This window comes from Ciona intestinalis, chromosome 8 (genome assembly GCF_000224145.3).
Source record: "Ciona intestinalis chromosome 8, KH, whole genome shotgun sequence".
NCBI lineage: Eukaryota > Metazoa > Chordata > Ascidiacea > Phlebobranchia > Cionidae > Ciona > Ciona intestinalis.
Window position 1 is genome coordinate 5,327,954 of NC_020173.2, and position 14,389 is coordinate 5,342,342.

General features: G+C 31.4%; 1 protein-coding gene across 9 annotated transcripts in view; it reads right to left on the minus strand.

Moving 5' to 3' along the window:
* The window catches only part of LOC100187262 (agrin), a 56,893-nt gene that overhangs the window by 2,198 nt on the left and 40,306 nt on the right, over positions 1-14,389 (minus strand). For 2 of the 9 annotated variants that reach the window (XM_026835659.1, XM_026835665.1), the window contains 22 exons: positions 14,225-14,330; positions 13,373-13,855; positions 12,867-12,934; positions 12,000-12,060; positions 10,784-10,911; positions 10,301-10,508; positions 7,615-7,698; positions 6,559-6,621; positions 6,121-6,316; positions 5,693-5,908; positions 4,850-4,969; positions 4,422-4,543; positions 4,079-4,246; positions 3,675-3,812; positions 3,289-3,406; positions 2,730-2,841; positions 2,306-2,332; positions 1,566-1,682; positions 1,176-1,362; positions 797-890; positions 506-523; positions 278-292 (listed from right to left, as the gene is read on the minus strand). In XM_026835659.1, the coding sequence (XP_026691460.1) occupies positions 278-292; positions 506-523; positions 797-890; positions 1,176-1,362; positions 1,566-1,682; positions 2,306-2,332; positions 2,730-2,841; positions 3,289-3,406; positions 3,675-3,812; positions 4,079-4,246; positions 4,422-4,543; positions 4,850-4,969; positions 5,693-5,908; positions 6,121-6,316; positions 6,559-6,621; positions 7,615-7,698; positions 10,301-10,508; positions 10,784-10,911; positions 12,000-12,060; positions 12,867-12,934; positions 13,373-13,855; positions 14,225-14,330 (2,849 nt within the window). Of the gene's footprint in view, positions 1-277; positions 293-505; positions 524-796; positions 891-1,175; positions 1,363-1,565; positions 1,683-1,999; positions 2,108-2,305; positions 2,333-2,729; positions 2,842-3,288; positions 3,407-3,674; positions 3,813-4,078; positions 4,247-4,421; positions 4,544-4,849; positions 4,970-5,692; positions 5,909-6,120; positions 6,317-6,558; positions 6,622-7,614; positions 7,699-10,300; positions 10,509-10,783; positions 10,912-11,999; positions 12,061-12,866; positions 12,935-13,372; positions 13,856-14,224; positions 14,331-14,389 lie in introns of those variants that run through there. The other 7 variants (XM_026835666.1, XM_026835660.1, XM_026835661.1 and 4 more) reach the window with 7 other exon arrangements.

Genomic DNA, 14,389 nt, shown 5'->3' on the forward strand with positions numbered 1-14,389 from the left:
GATGTTTTAGATGAAATGACCATAAAAAATAAACATAAAGAGTTTTTTAAATTCTAATGTATTTTTCATACAGCACTATTGACATGAATTCAAAATGACAAACTAACTGTTAAATATGATCACAAAAAATAGGTCTTTAAAAAATGTTACTTGATTTCCCGTGCGCACATTCCTATGGACATGAATTCATGACAAATGACACTAAAACTAACTAATGATTTGCACGATGTTAAATGATATGTTGATGCAATGGCAGTTTAACCTAAACATTTCTTACTTGTCACTTAGTTGCCTGTTATTAGAAGAAAAAAACTACATATCAAGATTTTTAAACAAAGATTTTGATATAATTCTTATACAGTTTTAACTAACTTGACAAATTTTATTAGCTTTTTTACATTTTAAACAAATTTTACTACCTTTATTTAAAAATATTTATTTCCGAGTATTTCAAAAGTTTAATCTTTTAAATGTAAATCAACTTTAAATCAGCATAACCACTTACTCTCGAAAATCGTTTGGCCTTTTTTCGTAAAAAGTAAGCAAGAAAAATCAGAAAGAATAAACTGTTACATCATATTATTAATTTAAATGTACTTCTAAACTAATTATAAACCATTCATAAAATATACAACAAATTTTTTGGTAGTTATTTAGCAATTATAAAAATTCTGCTTCACAAAATTTCAGTTTAATTTTGTAAATGTGTTTAATATTAAGAGGTATTAATAAATCAACACCCCACTGTTAGTACAAGCCACCTAAATAAATGTTTCATAACATAAATACAACTTACATTGCTTTCACTGCATTCCTATACATTATCTTAGTTGTTCCATCCAAATAAATGGCAGTCGCTTGTTCATCTTGTAGCAAGTCAGTAGAATGTTCTAGAAAAAGGCAATTTAAGTTATTTTTATGCTAAAAATATATGTTTTTTATTTGTTCTCTTAGAAACTACATTCTTTTAAAACACTAAACAGTTATTAAAACATTTTGAGAAAAGTGATATGCTTTTGTGCTAGAAAATAGTATTCTGTTTATTTTCTTTATAAAACAATATCATCTTTTGATTCGTGTTTTGGTTAGCATAAAAACGGTTACATACATCTCACATAGGACTTATATTAAATTAGATTCTAGATGCAAAGTACATTATCTGAATAAGGTCTCACCTTGCTCACAGTTATCTCCCGTGTAGTAAGGTAAGCACACGCACATATATTCTGCTCCACGTGGATGGCATACACCACCATTGTCGCATGGGTTGCGATAACATGTATGGGCGTTGAATGCTATTACATTGAAGTAAGAGACACTACCAGCTGGGGAGATGGGCAGGTTCACACCGTTCACTTGGAACTTAGGAATAATACAAAATTAAAAAAGAAAAACTTTTTAGTGATATTTAACACAGATATTAGAGAATAAGTAACAGAATATTGGAAAATATAAAAAAAAAACACTGGAAAAATGTATATAAAAGAAAGGGGAAAAAGGCTTTAAAAAAATGTTAAATGAAAAATTTACAAAACTATTGTGTGTCTGAAGCAAAATATAAATACCTTTTGTAATGCACCACTCAGTCCAGTTGTCACTCCAGCTTCTGGATTAAATTTGACACCATCAGGGAACCCACCAACATACATAGGTTGCTTAAGGTCTAAGAAGGAGTGTTGGCTCTGAAAAATATACGGTTGAAATTGGATTGTACAGTACTGTGGGGTAAGATAGGAGACCTTTACTACATAATATCCAAATATCCTGATCGTGTTTTGAACTATTAACAAAGATCTATGGGAGTTGTTAGGATACAATTGAATTTTATAATTTTTTAAATGCTCTTTGTTTACTACCAAATGGAACGAGAAAATTGAAAGGTGTCTCATCCTCCCCACCCTACTATATTTAATAAAGCATATTAAAATAATGGTGATATGATAGCTTTAAATAAGATTAATTTAAAGCGGAGATCCCGATCTGAATAAATGGTTTAAAATCTTAGATTAATGTTTCAGTGATGACCCAATGATTTTAAAATATGAGAATGATGGACAACACTGACAACATAGAAATAGCATACCCTGTGTTTCCAATACCATTGACGCTTTTGTCAAAAATTAAAATTTATTAAATATTTTTTGCATTTAGAAATATTCATACATTCAAATATTACTGTGTTTATACATTGAATTAATATTGTTAAGTTATCTATAGTGTATAAAAAAATTAACATTAATTTGTTTATTATTTTATTTTCTACTTGATTTTTGAATCACAACATCAATTTTTACGAAATACAAACCTTGTTTTTAACAGGAGGAATGGCTTTCTGTATGCAACATGATAAATAAAAACAGTTTAAAGAATATTTGTAGCAATTTTTATAACATATCAAAAATGGACATTTTTGACTAAGTCAGATACCCAAAACTTTCAGAAGGTGTTTCTCACAGATGCATGATTTAATAAAAATTTATAGGTATCACGAAAGATTGTATCGTATGGTTATGGTATATAGTACTGGGGGCGAAGATGGGACACCTTTAGCACATAATATCCAAATATCCTGATCGTGTTTTAAACAATCAACAACGTTCTATATGGGAGTCGTCATGATACAGTTTTATAAATATTCAAAAGTTGTTTGATTACTACTAAATGGGACAAGAAAATAGAATGAGAAGGTGTGCCATCTTCCCCACCCTTATATATATCATATTACTTACCGGTGATGTCCCATACACTGGATCAAAATTATCCAATGAAAGGTCTCCAGTTCTCATGGCACGAGATAACACCACAATATGCCATTCATTCAAACTTACAGGGTTGGCACTCCTGTGGAATAGAAATCAAACCAAATCTAATTCTATCAAATAACAAAATATTTGGTAAATTCTTTTAATGTTAAATAAAAAATGGCTTAAAGCTAAAAACTTAACTAAAACTCACAGATTTTAACTGTAAAAACACTACATTGGTGTTATACAAAAGGTACATAAATGTTTAGTTTTATACACCTTGTGCCTATTCATACAAGATTCATATTAACTGTGTCAAAAGCGAATAAAAATCTAAAAGAAGTTAACTTACAATATCTAAATTGGTGTTTTAACAAAGCCCATACAATTCCCAAAGCTTAATTAGTTTGGTATTCTAAACTTGATTAAATCAATTTTCTGACACGAGAATTTATTTGGTCAAAATTAGGATAGCATAAACAAAATGTTTTCTACAAAATCTTGTTTTCTATGTTTATACAAGTTATATAAATTTGCATCTTACCTGATATTTGCTGCCCCTTGTCCAAGGTTGTATTTAAACTCAAGGAATCCATTCTTTAGATTGAGGGAAACAAAATCTCCTTTGCCAGATTTTTTCTGCCCGTTGTAGAAAATTAAACCTGAATATGATTTTGATTATGAGTTAAAATGTAAGTTACAAACTTCTTTCTATCATGTGAATATTTTATCTCTTTGAATATGATAACAAAATTTATACTAATTAAAAGGGAAAGAATTACTAGCAAAACAATGGTCACACTAATACAGCAATATTAAAATACTAAAAAATTGGTAATTAACTCACAGTGGAGTTACTTAAAATGAATAATCCAGCGCATATGTTTTACTACCCTGCAACAAATTGTTCGAAATATAAAAGTGTCTCACCGTCAGGTTGATTTGAATAAAATAAGATTTCTATTGACATGATTGACCGAACATCCTTTCCTAAAGATGGAAGTTCCAAATATGAATCGCCGGCAAATGCAGGCATGAAGGACGGGCCTTGCAGAGCAGCAGATTGGTCTGAAAAGTAAAATAAAATTCATTAAAGTTTGAGTCTACACAAATTTGTTTTTTTCTTTGTATGATACTAGAGATAAGATATACAATTATTATTATTATACTTTATTATACAATTGGTTGGATTGAATTTGTCTGTTACGTATCTTCATAGCACCAGATCCTCACACAAAAATCGTCCTACTATATTAGCAGTGAGCACTAGATCAGGGTCAGATTTGCGGAACTACAGTTATCACTTTTTTTAAAACAAATAAAACTTTTCTCACTGGTCATGCAAAGAGATCCTGATCTTCCTGGAGGACATTTGCAGGTGAATTCCTCCTCACCAGGCATCTCTATACACTTAGCACCTCCCTGACAAGGGTTAGGCGAGCACGGGTTGTTTGGTTTCTTTTTGACCGAAAGTCCAGTATTTTCCCTTTGACATGTTTCACCTAAAAAGTAAATTTTTTTTTTTTTAAAAAGAAATACATTTTTTTTAATTGGTTTTTGATTTTTTTAAATTGATTTTTTTTTAAATAGGCCACGTATTTAGTTAAAATGACTAAATGTACAATTTTTCATGTATATTTTATTTTTATGTATTTAGTTAAAACAGACAATTTTTACCTTCATAATTATCTTTGCATTCGCATTTGTTTGTGAAGATATTCGCTTGCATTGTGATGAAACAATTGGCTGAATGCTGGCATGGGTTGGGAATGCAGGGAGATGCACCACATTCTGCAAGGCTGTTTAAATATAATTTTTTGTTTAAGAAAATATAATTTTTTGTTTAGGAAAATATAGATTTTTGTTTAAGAAGGAAATAAACTTGAATATTTAGGAGGAAATGATAAAAGGCAACTTTTTAGAAAAAGAATGGTTTAAATATTTAGTTTGAATTTTGATTTTACAGTATAAAATAGTTTAAAACATATTTATTTTAAAAAAAAGACAAATCTAAATTACTATAAAGCTAAAAACCAGTTACAACTTAAATATTTTAAAAACTATAAAAAAAGGTTTAAAAATTAAGAAAATGATTTCAAATTTACCGGAACGTTGAAACACAGTGATCAGAGTTGGATGTAATGTTTAGCTGGTTTTCATTTATCCTCACTTCTTCTATGCATCCTGTTAATCCTTTGTCTACTCCTGTTTGCTTCTGGTATCTCCTGTGAGAGATATTGTTAAAAAAACATAACACCCACAAAGTAACATACATGGTAACTCGAAAGCGGGCACGAGGTGATAAACCGGTGTGTTAACGACTGTCGTTTTTCGGCCACGGGAGGATAAAGTAAGTTACATTCAATCATTCATCACGAGTGTCCTACATTATAAATCTTTTATGCTACAACCTATTTTTAACTTTCTATGATTTAAACTCTAGTGAAAAATTTGGTGCATTTGCCAAAGTATTAAAACCATAGTAATTTTATTTGTTTTAAGTTTAAGTCACTAAATTAAATTTAAGCCACTTTTTAACTCATTTTAAATGGATCCAACTTTGTCTAGATAGCCAAGGTAACGCCACCATGGAAAATCAATATCATATTAAAAAAACAAAATCCCAACTCACTGGTCAAGGTATGTATTAAAACCGTTCACCGAAGAAAATATCACATTAAAATGCCAAATCATATTAAATTTATAATATTAAAATATAACTGTTATATAGTAGGGTGGGGAAAAATGGGACACCTTTAGCACATATTACTCAAATATTTTAAACGTGTTTTAATTAATTAACAACGGTCTTTGGAAGTCGTTGTGATATAGTTTTATAATTCGTTGAATGTTCTTTGTTTACTACTCAATGGTACGAGAAAATAGAGTTGGGAGGTGTCCCATCTTTCCCCACCGTACTGTATTAAAATATTAAAAGCCCAACTCACTGGTCTTCAAGGTATGTATTAAACCCTCCAACAAAGAAATTGGAATCTAGATTTAATCCTGAGGCGTGGCCAGGTGATGTTCCTTGTACTGGAGGATCTGCATCTACTTGTAACATTCCATCTCTTCTTATTCTACGAGCTACTATGGTATGCCACTGTGTGCTGTTGATTGGACGCTTGCTACGAAGCTTTAACATGCCAGAACCCATGTCGAATCTGGAAATATTAAAAGAATATAAAAACTGTTAATTTTTTGACTGCATCTATGTCTTAAGTATTTGAATTTACACTCTTATTTTAATTCAATTCTTTTTTTCACATTTAAGCTAAAGTTACAATTTTCTGTAAAAGTTTATTTTGTGACTTGAATATATATATTTTCATTAAACATGCTGATATTTTTACTTAAATGCTTGAAAATCTGTTACCTGAATTCCACATAGCCATTATTAATTGCGAGAGAAATAAAATCCCTTCCGTTATTGAGCTGGCCACTGTAGAAGAGAATCCCTTCAGGATCTGCTGAGCGAAACTTCAACTGGATTGTGATCTCACTGAAGGCATTCACTTTACGGAACTCGGCGTAAGAAGCCCCACTGAAGTGAGGGACAGTCCATGGCCCATCTGGAATATAATATATGAAAAAACTACAAGTTTTGAGTCTTTTGACAAATGTGAAAAATGCAAGTCCAAAATAAAACTGTAAAAAAATGTATTTTTTTTTAACAAATGCAAAAAATGTGTTTTTGCACATTGCATGCAACACGGTCTATACTATATATTTTTGTTAATGTGGAACATTTTTATCAAATTATTCATAAGAGTTTTAGTTTGCCTGTTTGAGTTTTATAACATATAATTTATACCTTCTGTGTAGTTTGAAAGTGCTGGTACAGGAGTTGTGTATTCCTCTAACATCCTTTCAGCATCTGAGCATTAAAAACCAATTTAAATAAGTTACATAAAGCTGGTAAGGGCAAACAATACAAGAGAAAAACAATGTTTTATAAAGGTTTGTCTTGGTGACCAGATTTGTGAAGATACTTGAGAGACCACATATAGATTTGGAAAATTATAGTAGTGTGGGGTACGATGGGAAACCTTTAGCACATAATGTCCAAATGTTCCAATCAAGTTTTAATCAACTAACAACAGTCTATGGAAGTCGTGAGGATACGGTTTTACAACTTTTTAAATTTTCTTTGATTAATAATACCAAATGGGACGACAAAAAAGAATGAAAAGGTGTCCCATCTTCTCCCATCCTACTATATATGTTGTAGTTGCAAAAGTACATCTACAGAAACATTGGACACTATTTCAGTCTCTTAATACATCTTAAAAAGTTACTAACAAAAACCTAAACAGTTTTGCAAAAGCAAAAAACTCACTTAAAAATACAAATTTAAATAGGTTTTAAATTTAAACAATGATTTAGAACAGAAAAGGCATCACATTTGTGCAGTTGAAGTTGTAAGTTGAATATGCAAACAAATAAACAAACTTAAAATTATGGTATTAACGTGCAGCAAACAGTAGAGCAACAAAACAACAATTGTACACAGTGAAAAATACAGTGTGAACTTAAACACAATAAGTGTGAGAGAAAGTGTAAAGCAAGTGGAACAAATCATCCAAGAGCTCAGAACACACACAGTAAAACAGCCATTTCCAAAATCAGAAATTAAAAAATCCAACAAAATTAACATTAGCTGCAAAATGGAAAACTTTAGCAAGAGAAGGTGACCATAAAGTTAATCCAATAGTAGAACACTCATTTTTAATACCACCAGCACACAGTTCAAGGCACCCCAAACTTCAAACAGTGCTTGTCATTTTAAAAACACAACCACAAGAAAAACAGTCAAACCAAACGCTCTCAAAACTTGGCACAAAAAGTTGGTGTTTTAAAATTTACTTACAGAGTTCAGGTTCAATGTCGTAATCATCATATTCCATCAACACTGGTTCATAGGGTGCATCGTGTACAAACATATTCTGCTTGCCTAAACAACCAACATAAACAAACCTATTTCTGCATGCCTTCTGCATTTGCAATGTGGTGCACTATGTGTGTTTAAATGTTTCGCTTACTTATCCTGTGTATTAAATATACTGGTGCACTATTGTTTCCATGTGTTTTAAAGTTTGGTTTAAGGACCACCAAGGTATTTATTTCAGACTTTAAATTGGCCGGTATTTTGCCATAGTTGCAGTATGAATTTTAAACCCATTGAAGTCTATAAAGCTCATTCAAGTATCTTAAATACCCTAACATGCAGAAGCATTTTTAAAACCCATTTTGATCCCAATTTTTCTAGTGAACATAGACCTAAAAATTGCCAACAGTGTTATATTTTTCTGTCAATGATTTTCTACAATTTCTGATTTTCTATAATTTTCCAATTTGTTTTAAAGAAAGCAGGAGGGGCAAGTAACTACAAGCAGATTGCACTACAGCAGGTTTGCTACATAATGCCATGCATTGGCAGCTAATGTGTGATGTTAATACACTAAATTACTGCTGTAAGCTTGGGGTAAATGAAACATAGGGTGCTCAGTGTTAAGCGTGTTTGCCAGGTTATATCTACTGAGTAAAAGCTATTTTTCCATTAATTTAGTAAAATTTACAGGTCAAGTAACTTAATGGTAAAAGTCATACAAAACGTATGTGCCTGCTAACTTTAAGGTAAAAGATTATATTATTTTAATATTGTAAAGTAAAAGTGTATCTGCTGGGGTATAAGCAGTTGTTAATAAAATTAGTGTCAAAATGTATGTGATCCTTTATGGGCCAGTTACTTAATGGTAAAATTTATTTTATTTTACTATTGTAAAGTAAAAATTGAACTGATGTGGTATAAATTCGGTAATTCAGACCATTTTTTTAGCACTAAAGCATAATTTTAATGCAAAAAAAAAAAAAATGTGTTTAGAAAATTATAATATTAAAAAAATAGATTCATACTAAATGTTGAAATCTTGAAAAATTTTGGACTAAAAGAATAGTTTTTTCTTTATTTTAACGGAACCTAAATATAGCTTAAAGTGTGTACAAATTCTGCCATGCAAATCAATAGGTGCGAACATAGGGTGTGGAAAATTTGGTTTAATTTTTTGCGATAATTTTTAATAAGTAGTGTGCTTGCCCCTAAAGTGCTTCCACAGTTAACCCAATTTTGGGTGGGAAACCCAGGGTACTTTGTTTGATTAGTGATGTGCTCATATCAATGTGTGCGCGTGGTGAAGTAATTTTGGTGATAAATTAATTTTGGTGTCATTTTCATCTAGTATTGGTTTTACAGCCACATTGGAAAGGCAGATGGTAAAAAAAAAAAAATGAATTATAAAAAAACAGGCACTCGTCACTGTCACACAACTCACACACAAACCACTCCAAAACAATGGAAATAGTATATGAGCAATTAAAGAAGGAAGATTAAACTTTATGAAGAACAGAAACGTTTTTTGAATTGTTGAATTTTTTATTAAAAAAAAATTAAAAAATAATTTAAAAAAAAAATTTGAAAAATAATTTTAACTTTTAAAAAGTAGCAAATTCTTATTATTTTATTAAAAAAACGTATTTGCTCTTCATTTAAAATTACCAATACAAAGCACCGACTACTGCAAATATTTCTCTACAAAAGCAAGAAGCCATGCAATAAGCTGATGACAAAAGAAAGCAATTGGAATTCTAACTTCCTGGACAATTATACTGGTAACAAAACTTTGGAAAATTTTACAGAATTTTATTCAATACTTTCACTTCTTTACATAGATGATGCACAAATGTAATGATAAAATGGGTAGATTACGCAACTCAAACAGATTGAAATAATAATATAATTAGGCTCATAGTAAAAGTGCCCAGCCAGCAATAAATGTATCATATAGGTATACACATTTTTGTGATATATGCGGCTACATTGGCTGCAGTATTTGCAAAATTATCACAATAGTAGTTATTTCAGCAATTGCCTAATATAAAAAACACTGCGGTGCCATTGTTTTTAAATTAACCAGACTGTCAAGCCTTTAAAATTCACCATGATTTTTAGTAAATCAAATTTTGCCACAGGCAGTCGGTGGCGCGCTACCGGTTTTATATTACAGTAATATTAATGTGCCACTGATTTTCAGGTGAATTTCAAAGGTTACGACAAGCAATAAATTAAATTCTATGCTGATGCAAATCACTGTGTTGAGATACTCAGTTATTCAAAATTTAAACACAAGTTTGATAGGAATTAATATGGAATTTGATATCGCTTAATTTTATAACTTTATGCCAAAATTGGATTGATAGTCAATTACATTCTGATAAGAACATGTATTAAAAACTAATCTCTAAAACTCAGTTAAAATGGTTATTACTACTATTGTGTAAAACAAACAGAAAACAAATATCAATGGCATAACTAGCTTTAAATCAAAGTTTCTATAAAAACAAGATTATTATATGATTTTTGGTTCACATTATTAGTAGTTCAAACTACTAAAGCACTGGCTAGTTACGCCACTGAAAACGGGTTAAAACCGGAATAAACTGGTCTACACAAATGGAATGACCAAAATAACATGCAAGTTAGTTGATCGTGTCGGTACCTGTTAGCTCCGAGATAGTGAAGTAACGATTTTCACTCGACGCTGCGTTTAAGGCGTCCTGGATTGCTCCTGCATCCGATCCGGATGTCAAATGGAGCTCAAATGTGACGATAACTCCTCCCCAGAAGATGCTGGCAGATCGGAAGGAACTGATACGCACGGCACGCACGGAATCCAGGAGTGGGGGGTTGCTTATTAATGACATGATCTGAAAGATGTTTGGGTTTTAAGAATGAGGTTTCCGTTTATTAATATTTATAAAGAGCAACAACAGTCATTATAACAATGTATGAATGGGTTTTATTGAATGAATCAAACAACGAAAATGGAACAGACAAAAATCAAGTGCAACCATTTGTATCTATGTATTTCTTCAAACAGTCTATTTGATTACACACGAATTGTACAAGACTATGAGCACCAGATCAGGGTCAGGTTCACAGAATTTATTACAATTAGTCTCTGGCTTAAACATATACTTACTTCTGCTTCCACAAGGTTACTGTAGTTGATAAACTCTTCAGATCCAGGAACATCTAATGACTTTGAATGCCTCAGTGAATTCCCATCAATAGAGTAGAACGTGCCTTGCCCAATAAATTGAACAGCAGCTGCAAGAAAATAGAAATTTAAAAACTTATTTTTATTTTATTTTTTTGGGGAAAAACAGGTTTTTAAAGGTTTAAAAAATAGAAGGAGTTTTATGTTTTTTTAGAAAAACTATAAATAATAATTGTTATTCCTTAGATTATAAAACATCTGCTATAGTCATAAGCATAAAAAGGTCACTTTATTACAATTAAAAACATGAAGTTTTCGAAAATACGAAAGTTTGTTGTTCACATGCGATAAAAATGCGGTTACAACATGAAACATGCAACCTTTAAATTGTACAAGCAGTTTAGGAATTGTGTTAAATATTTAGACATTTAAAAAAAAATATTGGGGTTTTTTTAACATCTGTAAGAAATGGGTCGAATATATAGGCATTTTAAACACCTGTAACTTGTTTTTGACAACTTTTCAATGTAGTTGCACAGGAATATACAATTAAAGAAAATAAATTTTAAGTTTTGCGCATAAAATGGTTTAAAAAGTTAAAATAGTTTAAAAAGTATAAACGGTTCAAAATGGATATAAGGCCCTATTTGTTATAAAGGCGTAATGAACTTTAGACTTTTGGAACATAAACTCACTGAGTGCAGATGGCTTACCACTCGACCTTTGCTGCAATAACAGTTGCAGCAAATACGCAAAGAGTGCTATGTGTGTGCAAGTGAAAAAATGATATGAGTATGAATGGTAAAATATAAATGAGTTCAATGGAATGCGTGAGACATTAAAAATAAACAGAGTCATTAGAGTTCCACAGTGTTGGCTTTAAAATGGAGAAAAAAGGGTTAGTTTTTTAATGATTATTTTGGTTTTATAAAGTATAAAAATAACAATGTTTAAAATAAATAAACTAAAAAAGTTACAAACTAATTCTAGTCTTCTAAATATTGCAATAATTTGGCATTGGCAAGTAGAGCACTGCTTAACGTGTGTTAGGAAGCACTTCTTAAAATGTATTAGAAGGTTGCTACTTTAACTTTAGTAAGGGGGAATTCAATATAAAATCAGGTAAAAATTTTTTTTTTTAAATTTAATGAAAAATTAAAAAAACATTAATTGTATAATATATTGTATATTAAAATACCTGGTGTAGGAACTTCTGGTATTTCGGGAATGACTGATGGAGCTTCAGTGTTATCAACCTCCTGGATTAAACATATAAGAATATGTGAAAATGTATACATAACAATATGACTAATTAAAGTGCACCATATAAAAATATATCCTACACATCTCATATAAGTGTTTCACATGAAAATATATCACATGAAAATATATCACATAAAATATATCACATGAAAATATACCTCATGAAAATACATCTCATAAAAATATACCTCAAAAAGTGAATTACATTAACATTCATCTTGAAATTGTATCACATGAAAAACATCCCATGAAAATTTACCTCATGAAAATATACCTCATGAAAATATATCCCATGAAAATATACCTCAAGAAAATATATCCCATGAAATATATCTCATGAAAATATACCTCAGAAAAATATAACCCAAAAAACTGAATAACATTAACATTCATCCTAAAATTGTATCACGTAAAGACATTAAATGAAAATATATCTCATGAAACAAATCCCATGAACATCTATCCCATGAAAATATATCTCATGAACAAATCCCATGAACATCTATCCCATGAAAATATATCTCATAAACAAATCCCATTAACATCTATCCTATGAAAATATATCTCATGAAACAAATCCCATTAACATATATCCTATGAAAATATATCTCATGAAACAAATCCCATGAACATCTATCCCATGAAAATATATCTCATAAAACAAATCCCATGAACATCTATCCTATGAAAATATATCTCATGAAACAAATCCCATTAACATCTATCCTATGAAAATATATCTCATGAAACAAATCCCATGAACATCTATCACATGAAAATAAATGAACCTAATGCAACTCACCCCTTCCCCACTTCCTGATCCACCACAATCTTCATCATCACCGTACATGCATTCAACTTCATCTGTAGCTGGGAATATAGGTGTTAGTATGGTGTGTATTATATATATATATATATATATTAAACATATTATTCATTCTGTAGCTGGGAATAGGGGTTAGAATAGTATATATTAAACACATTTGTGAAAATGTTGGGCACACTGGTGTTTATTATACCTGTGTGAAAGAAATTTAAGTGTAAAAAGGTGGGGTACAAGAGTGTTTGTACGTGTTAGAATTGTGTGGGGCAGAAGATTAATATAAGACATATTTTAGTGTAAAACGATTCTCGGGGAATTTGTTTTAAGATCTTAACTGCCAACCCTGATGAAGACTTGCCGTATTGCAGACAAAACAGCGGTCCTTTAAGATCACATGACAAATAACTGCCAGTTCTCCTCACACCTACAACACACCTAGCGACAACAGCATATAAAGATAGAACTATATTTAGAAAGGTATTTACCAGCTGTTGTTTTTGGTGTTTTTGTCACCGAAAGGGTGGTGGTGGGAACTGGTAGAACTGTGGTTGCTGGTGTTGCTTTTGAAGTTGCAAGTGTTTCTGGTTCAGATTTTGGAACTAACGGGGTTTTAGTTGTTCGTTCTGGCTCTGGTTCAGGGTTTGATGTTGGCTCTGGTTTTGCATTTGGTGTTGGTTCTGGCTCAGGGTTTGACGTGGGTTCTGGCTCTGGTTCAGGTTTTGACGTCGGTTCTGGTTCTGGTTCAGATTTTGGTGTGGGCTCTGGTTTTGCATTTGGTGTTGGTTCTGGCTCTGGTTCAGGTTTAGATGTGGGTTCTGGCTCTGGCTTTGCATTTGGTGTAGGCTCTGGTTCAACAACAGGTACAGGATGTGTGGTTGTTGTGATTTGAACCATTCGTGTGGTTTCTATTGTTACTGGTACGAGTGGTGGGCGAACTATTGGTCCTTCAACCAAAGGCTCAAGGTTGCCTACAAAGTTAAGCAACATGTTAAGCCAGCAGTGCTCAAACTTGTTCCCCGGACCAAGTGGGGTTCATAGCAGCAGTTTCAAAACATATGTAATAGTTTTTTTATTGGTGTGGAATTGCATTTTTTCTATAGCAGCTGTGTTAACGTGTATACAGATACAGTGCAACACTGAGTTTAACTGTCTAAGAACAATTTGCAACATTCATACATTAAATTTAACATACATTAAAACCTGTATTTATTTAAAACCTGTGTCTTTTCTTTGGAAAATGAATAATTTTAATACATGTGCATTCACTTTTACAAAGTTGGAATTTAAACATATACGTTAAAATGTTTTGGTTAAAAGTAAATGAACATTTATCTTACTCATGCAAGCCCCTTCATGTGCGACTGTCACATTGACTCCCACTTTGCATGCCAACACTTTAAGCTGGCATCTATCAGCGTAGGTGATGCCATTGGTCCCACAAACCTGACGAAAAGGAAGGTGGTTTAAATATATAGTAGGGTGGGGAAAGAGGGGACACATTT